Consider the following 8,995-nt stretch of genomic DNA (forward strand, 5'->3'; position numbering starts at 1 on the left):
TATAGATACGACGAGATAAGCGTTATGTGTGGTATATAATTATAACTCACAAATCCACCACATTATGTCATTGTAAAATCTTCGCTGGTCTCAGGTGTTGTCGAGGTGATAAATAATAGTGGACTGTAGTATAGGTTTACTTCAAAAAATACAAGAATGCAAAAAGTGGCAAAGTGAACAGTCGTTGGGAATTGGATAGCAACCGTAAGTTTTTAAAAGCTCTGTAAACTGTCAAAGTTTTGAATATAAAATTGCCATAGTGAAATTAGAACATAGAGATATTGAATAACGATTGAATTTATACATTTCATTGAATATTTTGATTAAAAAATATGCAATCTAAATGAAATTAATTATAAGAATATTTGGATACATTAAATTAAATTATATAAAAATATTGATTTTTAATTGCAAACATTAATGACTTAACCTAACGAATGAAGGATCAAAAATGAGTCCATTTTTGAACGATTCGTAACAGTAATTTTTTATTTTTTCGGTAGCATTTGTTTTAACGGAAATAAAGAGGTTGCAAATCGAGTAACAGAACTTCAGAACAGATATCATTTGATATTTACCAGTCGCTTTTCGATGAAGGAAAAAATCGTGAGGAAACTGGACTAATCCCAACAAGGCTTAGTTTTACCCTCTGGGTTGGAAGGTCAGATGGCAGTGGCTTTCGTAAAAACTAGTGCCTACGCCAAATCTTGGGATTAGTTGTCAAAGCGGACCCCAAGCTCCATTGAGCCGTGGCAATATGCTGGGACAACGCTAGGAAGAAAGAAAGAAATCGAGTAACAGAACTTAGTAACCAACTAGGTATAATAGTTATGATGTAAATGTCCATATCATGTTGGAGTCATATATGTATTAGCCAACTAATTATTCAAGATCAATACACTTAGCTCCCTTAGGTATTTGCCTAAGTACAATCTCGGGCAAAATTGAGTTTTATAAAAGTGAACTAGTTTCTAGGTCATATTTTCTATGTATTGGTCATTTTTGTAGACTCCAATAATTACAGTTACACTTTTCTTGGTTTTTCGCGGACCAGAATATCGATGATTTTTGTAACTTGATTTAGACGTCGGTATCATTTTCAAACCAAAAACACATAAAATCACAATTCAGAACATGCGGCAGCGTTGTTTTCTATCAAGTACCTCAAGCACCAGGGCGGCTACCGGGAAAATCGAAATTCGTCAATTTCGGGCATTTTTCTCTGTCACTCTAATTACGTCTTAGTGAGAGTAAAAGAGAAAGATCCCCGCAATTTGCGAATTTCGGTTTTCGCGGTAGGCCCCCAGGTCCTGTCAAGTTTCAGCAGTGTTGCCAGGTGAGCGGAAGAGAATTATCGTACTTGAGTGTCAATATTATTGTACCGTTGAAAAAAATATCGTACGCCAATCAAAAAGGCAGCCCCTAAAAATGTCTAGCAAAATAAGCTTAAATTTCGAATTAATAATAAAAAAAATACAATTTTCGTCTAAATTGCGCAAAAAATCGGTTTATGTTTATTTTTGGGATAGACTCAAACGGTATACAGGAAATTGTGACATTTTAAACTTTAAACTTACACCAAGGAGCCGAACACCCAAAAGATACTAATTTTAGCCTATTTCTAGGAGAAAGTGTCATATTTTGCTTCAAATTACTAGACTTTTAAGGTGGCATCATCCAAGGGCTGAAATTATAGTACTTTAGTGTACGATAATGCTCTTTGGAACATTACGTCATACCGGGGCCCAAATTATCGTACATGTACGACAATTATCGTACGCCTGGTCACACTGAGTGTCAGTGTCGACAGAGTCAGCTAAAAACGCGTCAAACATCGCAACGTCGCGCCGATGGCCGCCCGAGGCATGGAGTGGCAACGTCGCAATGTATTTGTACACGACATTTTAACACAAAATTTATAAAAATATAACGTTGATTATTGCATGATTTCTGTATGAAACAAAGTTTTTCTATTAATTTAGCGCAAATGAATATTCGAAAGTAGATAGATGCGCAACAATTTATGTAATAATATTATGTAATTAATTAATAAATAGCGATTGTTTTTTGTATGAAAATCGAACCACCTTAATGTAATCTCATAGAAATTTCAAGTGTAATAAACGCACGTAAACTTGGTTAAATTGCAAACTGAATTCGGAAATATTTTTTGTTAATAAAAAAAAAACTTACCAATATAGAGGACTGATAATATTTTTCCTGTAAAATTTATAAGAATTTTAATATTATGTAAATATGTCATAATTTTTCTTCGGTAAACTTCGGAAATAAGGGGGGATAGTATATTTTTCACATTTTCCTCCATAAATCAATTTTTTTCAACCACTAAAAATTTATAAACAATTGTTTTGGAATGGTCAATTTGAGCTCTTTCAAAAGATACCCCACTTGACCTACTCACTAGTGAAATTTTGCCCCCTCTTCAAATTGGGCATTTCCCATAGTTATTAAAAATAAAATAATACTTTAATGTGTCTGGGTTAGCGTTGTTCATAACCATTTCAAATCAATAGCTTAAGTGGTTCTCGAGATATTTAGCGTTGTGTCGGACGGACGGACGGAGTCGCACCATAAGGGTTCCTTTTGTACCTTTGTAGTACGGAACCCTATAAAGATATTTTTGAATACCAATAAAATAAATAAATAAATAAATATGAAAAATGCGGCTCGGCACGCTGCGAATTGCCGTATGTTTGGCCACACCCTAAGAGAATTAGTCAATTTGTGTGACCTACCTTGGTTCTATATTATTTGTGTCAAGAAATTTTATTTACTAAGGACTGATTTTTCAAACAACAGATAAAATTATCTGTGAGATAAAGATAACACACTTCCTTTCTTTCACAAGCAAGAAGAAAAAGAGAGTGTTATCTTTATTTGACAGATAAAGTTATCTGATATTTGAAAAATCAGACCCAAGTGCTACAATACATTGTGCTAAGTAATATTTGAGCATATTATTATAGTTATTTAAGGACTCTCATCTCATTTAAATTTGACAGCAATTTCCAATCTTTCTTTATTCTTGAATAATTAAATATTGCCATTTGTTACCGGAACATTATTGAAACTTAGTGGCTTAATTGAATTTGCTATTAGCTGTAATTAAACTGCTTGTAAACATATTGCTTGTTGCAGGTCTGCATGTGCATCCAATGGCACTGACTAGCTTCTACAGTTCACGGCTCAAATCAGATGTTAATACATTTGCTATTCTATTAGTAATAGTCCAAGAAAAAATTGGGCAAATTAGCAACCTATTTCATTTAAATTAACACATTCACTGCCAGGAACCCACCTGGTGGGCGCTCGTGAACTTTGTTTAGTTGCCGGACAACCCGCTGGGTGGGTTGCTTTGTACGCAGCTATAGACCACCGGTTTCTGGGGTAGTGCGCCGTTTTTTGTCTGGCAGTGAATGTGTTAACATGTATAACCTGTCTGTTTGTGTTAATTTAAGAAATGCATGAATAAAATTAAAAAAATAACTAAGCAACTGATGTGGGAGATTGTTCAGATTTCTTAGGATCTGAAAAGCTCATGTGCTTTCCATCAACAAAATCCTGTTAAAATTACCTGTCTTATGATGTGGAAATCAGCATTAACCGAGATAGGCCTTGATTATAATTTAGAAACAGATTACTACTCACTCATTGTGATGATACTTGTTTAACAACTCCACTACCCCGAGGACTAATCCAAATAAGTTTGAACATATATTGGTGTTCCGGTTACAGTCAAGTTTACTTCCAATAAATGCATGGTTAAATGAACCAAAAGCAGTACATACAATGAGTCAATCATGCTACTTTTACTACCTTCAAGAAAGTAAACCTGTGTTCTGACAACTTATGTAACAATAAACATTTAAAGTTTATAACAAATAGTCACAAAACAAAAATATGTCCAAACTAGGCGTGAGTCAAGTATTTAACCTAAAGGAAAGCGTGCGGTACATGATGTATATGCAGCAAGAAATGAAGTGAGAAAGTCAGCAGGTACTTACTCTCCGTAGGCGCCCTCGCCCAGCACCTGCGCCACGAGCCAGCCCTCCACGAATTCGCCGCCCGCCGGCGCGGCGGCCGCCATGTCGCGCGGCTCCTGCAACAGCGCCGCGTCAGGCCCCGCGTGCGCCTCCGCGGCGGCCGGCGGCCCGGTCGCTCCGATGAGACGACCACGCCGCCGCCCGCCGCGAAGTGCCAGTGGACCATTTTTTCCCGAAAGAAAGACCCAGATGTTTGCAGATTAAAAAAAAATAAGACCGAATCGAGATCCCCGGTCGTCATTCGACCCCGGAGGCCGATCTCTACGTGTAAATCGAGCGTTTCAAAGATGGTAAATGGCGGAGGGCACGTGGAGATCGGCGAACAAAGCGAGCGCCGTCGTCGGCGATGTTACCTTCCCACCTCGTCCGATAACGGTAATCGCTCGCCCGAAAACGTCGATATCTCGGTCTTAACGTTGGATTGAGAACAATGAAAGTACTTAAAAGATTTTAGTAATTATGAATATTCAGCACTAACCGTTTAACGACTACACCATTTTGCCATTTTCCTCCCAAGGATCGTTCGCCAATCGCTGACCGCGCCATCGTTCGAGCTCGATCGGCATTTTTTCGGACAAAAAGATCAATGGCTGACAAGCGTTCTGAATACCTATCTGAATTTTCCTTTCGTAGACCAAATCTTTGGATAACACTGCTTAAGTTACAAAAAAGAATATCGTGATACGTTTAAATTATTATTCTTCACTATATTATAAATGCAGTTGAACAAAATCTTATCTCTGTAATAAAAACAACGGAAGTGTTCTTAGTTATTTCACCGTATGTCCAGTCCAGAATACTTCTATTTTAGTTTCAAAACGTTTGTAAAACCATAGACACTACTTCCTCCGTTTAAGACTGATTTGCATGACAAGATTTAGTTTACAAAGGACACGACGAACCTAATAAAATAATAATCTATCATATAAAAAGAAGATAAATACAGTAAAGACTACTCATGCGAGATGCAATATAACGATAATTATTAACGAAAAAAAAATGAGTCTGATGTTTTATTTTCAAAATATTAATTGAAACAAAAATGTCTTTAACCAACTTCAAAAAGGACGAGATTTTATAGTTGTAGGGGATCAATTTGTAGTTTATGATTCCCGACGTCTTAAAAGTGGCTGCATAGATTTGGATTTTTTTTTCTTGTTTTATTTTACACCTTACAGTCACTTGACAATCTTGATACTAAAGAGCATATAATCACTACGTTCTACGTTGCTTGATACCATATATTGCTGTTATAGATTTCGTTGGTAACGGGATTCCGGAGAAATAAGGAAAATACACTTCGGTCTTCGGGGTTTTGTTTCCGGCTTTGTCCATATTATCTAAATGCATCTTTTTCTGTTATGCGGCAAACCTAACAACGTAGTGAATTTAACGTTATCATACAGTTGATTTTAACTACCGTAGACGCTGAAGATGTTTTGGTTCATGATATTATTATATGTGCCATTCCATGGGTATAGTTACCTTATGGTTGGCAATGTTGGTAGAGTCATACCAAGATAAGTTTGCAACGATTTTGATAGCCCAGGCGGTGCAAGTGTCAAGTAAACGTCATAATTTCATAGTAGTTTGACGTTTAAAATAACCCATGCACCATCCGGGCTATCAAAATCGCTGCCAACTTATCTTGGTTTGACTATAGACATATGGAGATATTATGCTAAACCCCGTAATCTACAATAGGGAGTATTACTGCAATGTTCTGCCGCCAGAGTGCAGCACTAGCACCTTTCCTAAACCATAGAGTAACTTATACATACTGTGCCTTAAACTGTTTTTTGACATGTTTTCACAGATAATAAAATATGACATTGATCCATCAAGGCGGATGCACAAAGGGCCTATCAGGAAACGCGAAAATCGAAATTTAGTTATCTCCCTCTTCATCGCTCGAATATGCAAGAGTGATAGAGAGATTAGAGGTAGATAACGAAATTTCGATTTTCTTGTTTCGCGGTAGACCCTTGAGATTGTGATGGATTGTGATAGTGGCGCCCCCTACGCAGAGTTTCGCGTAATATTCCCTATTAAAATGGTATCGATAAAAGTTAAGTTACGTAGTTACGGAGGTATTATTTTTTGAAAATATTATTGTATTTTGAGCAACTTTACGAAACAGACGTTTTAAGTTTAGCCACCAAAAAAAACTTTGTTGCTGTAGGAGGTTACATATAGTTGGTCAAACCAATTTGTCAGTAAATAAGAACAATAAAAACTATACTCATCCTTTTCTTTTGGATGCTAGTACTAGTGTAAGACAAAGATAGTATGACTCCCTCTGTCTATGTTTGAAATGAGATAGCCCTTTGACAAACTATAGTTGACTATAAATTATTTCAATGTTTTTTTTTTTCTTTCTACTTCTATTTTGTATAAATGTGTATTTCTCTCCTTTGTATTATCTGTTCTTTTTTTGTCATTTTATTATTTGTATTTCCCGTGTGTATTGTAGCAAACAAATAAACGGATTATCTATCTATCTATCTTTTATGAATTTAAAATATTAATTTAATAATAAACTGCCACAAATATAATTAGTTGTTCTCAAATAAAAATAAAAAAAAACATTAAAATGTATGCAATGCAAAGAAAAGGTGCTTTGTGGATAAGTTACATGACGAGGCATGATGATGGTGGAACAGTCAGGATAAACTAATTGAACTATACAAATCTTCGGGTTAATTTATTAATTTATTTCTTATCAAAATGTTTTTTGGTAACCACAGGACAGGAAAGAAGTGGCTTTGAGGTTTGATAACCTCAGGTTACTGTACTACTTTACTCTTTGTACTGTACATGAATATAAAAAAAAAACAGTCCTATCCATATCAAAACCAAATCATTAAAATATTAATAGTTTTAGCCAGTCTGTATATGGGCGGATAGCCCTTTAGAAAGCGCATATATTTTTTTAAATTTGCCGGTTTTTTGCTACTCGGGAATAGCTTGACAGACTATCGACATCATAATGTTAAGGTTCGATCGTGCGTGTACTACTTTATTAACGCTATCTGTCATTTGACAACCATAGTCAAGATTTTTTTTGTATTATTTTGTTCAACTTGTTGTTGAAGCCATAGCGGAAGTAGGCAACGATTAGACAGTAATCGAAACAAACGAGAAAAACAAAGTTTTAACGATAATTCATTACTTATAATGGTAAATATACTTCGCAATAATATTAAGTATTTTTGTAAATACAGAAAATATAACTAGTGTTTTATTTTCTTTGTTCTAGGCCGGATACTCTGAAGACCAGTTGGCTGGTGAGTAATCACTTAGTTATTTTATGGCACTATCCTGCTTTTACCAGTTATGTTTTGATTTGAACTCGAAACTGGACACTGGACGGGCGCCGGCGCTCGATGCAGAGGCTGGCCGCCGTGTGGTGAGTCATGTCAATCAACGTCTCCGCGGAGAGGCTGTCGCAAGCGGGCGCCCTAGTTTCCTTATATGGTGCGTATTTTAAAGCGATTCTGGCAGGTCTGGGACGACGAGTCGCCAGTCGCCCGTCGGTTGCCCGTCCGCCATGTTCATGTACGAGCCGCCGTCCAAGCTGCAGCTCAGCTCTGTGGAAGGTGTGTGGAGTTTCGTCTTCCGATCCCGTCTCGACGGTCCCAGTCCTTCGCCTTCTATTTGAAGCTCGATACGAGTAGTTTAGTGATGACAGGTGTGGTGTAGCCAGTGGTAGAGTAACGCTACGTGTGGTATTCGTGTTGCAGAGTTCCAGGAGGCGTTCCAGCTGTTCGACTCACGCGGCGACGGCAAGATCCACGTGGCGCAGATCGGAGATGCGCTGCGCGCGCTCGGCCAGAACCCCACTGAGTCTGATGTCAAGAAGTGCACTCTCCACCTGAAGCCTGATGAGCGCATCTCCTTCGAGGTCTTCCTGCCCATCTACCAGGTATTCTTCATTCTACTGCCTACTACATCCTGCATTCTGTTAAAACTTGATACTTGTAGGTATAGAACAAAGTCTAAAATTCATGCCAGATGGTTGATTTTTTGCTATTTTGGCAACTTTTGCCCAATTGAAATGAATATTGAATGTGTTTACTCTTAAATTTCACTCTGGTTATATGTATGTTGTATCTGAACATAAATGGAAGAAGTGCTGGGTCCCTTGTATGAAATGTTTGACACCACATAATATGCATAAGTTAAGTAAATTGAAATGAAACATAATTCTTACTGATTTCAACCTGAGAGTTTGATAGTGAAAAGAAATTGAATAACTTTATTGTCATCTGATGGCTTTAGTAAGTGGAGGGTCCCAAGTCTGCATCCGCGGGGGGGTCTTACTGTAAAATCAATAATATAAAACCTCTGAGTTTGTCAAACTTGCAATGTCTGAGTGATCAACTACAAAAATATGTGAAGTAAAAAGTTGATGGTAGGCCAACAGTTACGTGAAAACGAATTGTAAAAATGTGTGATGTTGTTAGGGTTCCATAGCTTAATGGTGAAGGGTATCGTTGGATAGGTCTTTTAAAATGAATGAGGTGGAAGCGGATCTAATCGCCCCCAAAGAAAAAATGTGTCTCCACGCTCTAACTTTTGACCACTTCTCTTCTTAGTAAAAAGACATACAAAGCGCTGCACCGGGACACCCCTATGGTTGATATACTTACTAATAGCCCGCGTTTAGCCTCTTCTCACATTATGGTAACTAGAATAGAATAGAATAGAATAGAATAGTTTATTGCATATCACATTACAAGCATGGATGGAATGGAACATATAGGTATACATGTGACACCCTGTAAGGGCACAGCAATATAAGAGGGCTACAGTAGGTAATTAAATTACAATTATTTCGCACATCATTAAAATAATATTACACATACATTCACGCATGATCATTTGATTGTATTATAACATTATTTCCTTACATAAACGAAGCACGGTAA

General features: G+C 37.0%; 2 protein-coding genes across 3 annotated transcripts in view; one reads left to right on the forward strand and one right to left on the reverse strand.

The window, feature by feature from the left end:
• The window catches only part of LOC133515589 (serine/threonine-protein kinase Chk1-like), a 30,540-nt gene extending 25,560 nt beyond the window's left edge, over positions 1–4,980 (reverse strand). Inside the window, 2 exon segments of the mRNA XM_061848172.1 lie at positions 4,026–4,120; positions 4,543–4,980. Of these exon segments, the coding sequence (XP_061704156.1) occupies positions 4,026–4,108 (83 nt within the window). The 5' untranslated portion in view covers positions 4,109–4,120; positions 4,543–4,980.
• A 2,109-nt stretch (positions 4,981–7,089) lies between these two features.
• On the forward strand, positions 7,090–8,163 carry LOC133515490 (myosin-2 essential light chain-like). 2 transcript variants are annotated; one of them, XM_061848035.1, is made up of 3 exons: positions 7,090–7,244; positions 7,324–7,351; positions 7,808–8,163. In XM_061848035.1, exons 1-3 carry the CDS (start codon positions 7,242–7,244, stop codon positions 8,146–8,148), a joined length of 372 nt encoding a protein of 123 aa, XP_061704019.1. In that variant the 5' UTR covers positions 7,090–7,241; the 3' UTR covers positions 8,149–8,163. The 2 variants fall into 2 exon arrangements, with proteins under 2 accessions (XP_061704019.1, XP_061704018.1); XM_061848034.1 differs by lacking the exons at positions 7,090–7,244; positions 7,324–7,351 and adding an exon at positions 7,404–7,663.
• Positions 8,164–8,995: the final 832 nt, after the last annotated feature.

This window comes from Cydia pomonella, chromosome 2 (assembly GCF_033807575.1).
Source record: "Cydia pomonella isolate Wapato2018A chromosome 2, ilCydPomo1, whole genome shotgun sequence".
NCBI lineage: Eukaryota > Metazoa > Arthropoda > Insecta > Lepidoptera > Tortricidae > Cydia > Cydia pomonella.

Bases quoted from the DNA above. Each gene is read 5' to 3' on its own strand.
- LOC133515490 (XM_061848034.1), top strand. From the start codon at position 7,615: ATGTTCATGTACGAGCCGCCGTCCAAGCTGCAGCTCAGCTCTGTGGAA. The intron at 7,664-7,807 runs GTGTGTGGAGTT...TTCGTGTTGCAG, and splicing joins GCAGCTCAGCTCTGTGGAAG to AGTTCCAGGAGGCGTTCCAG.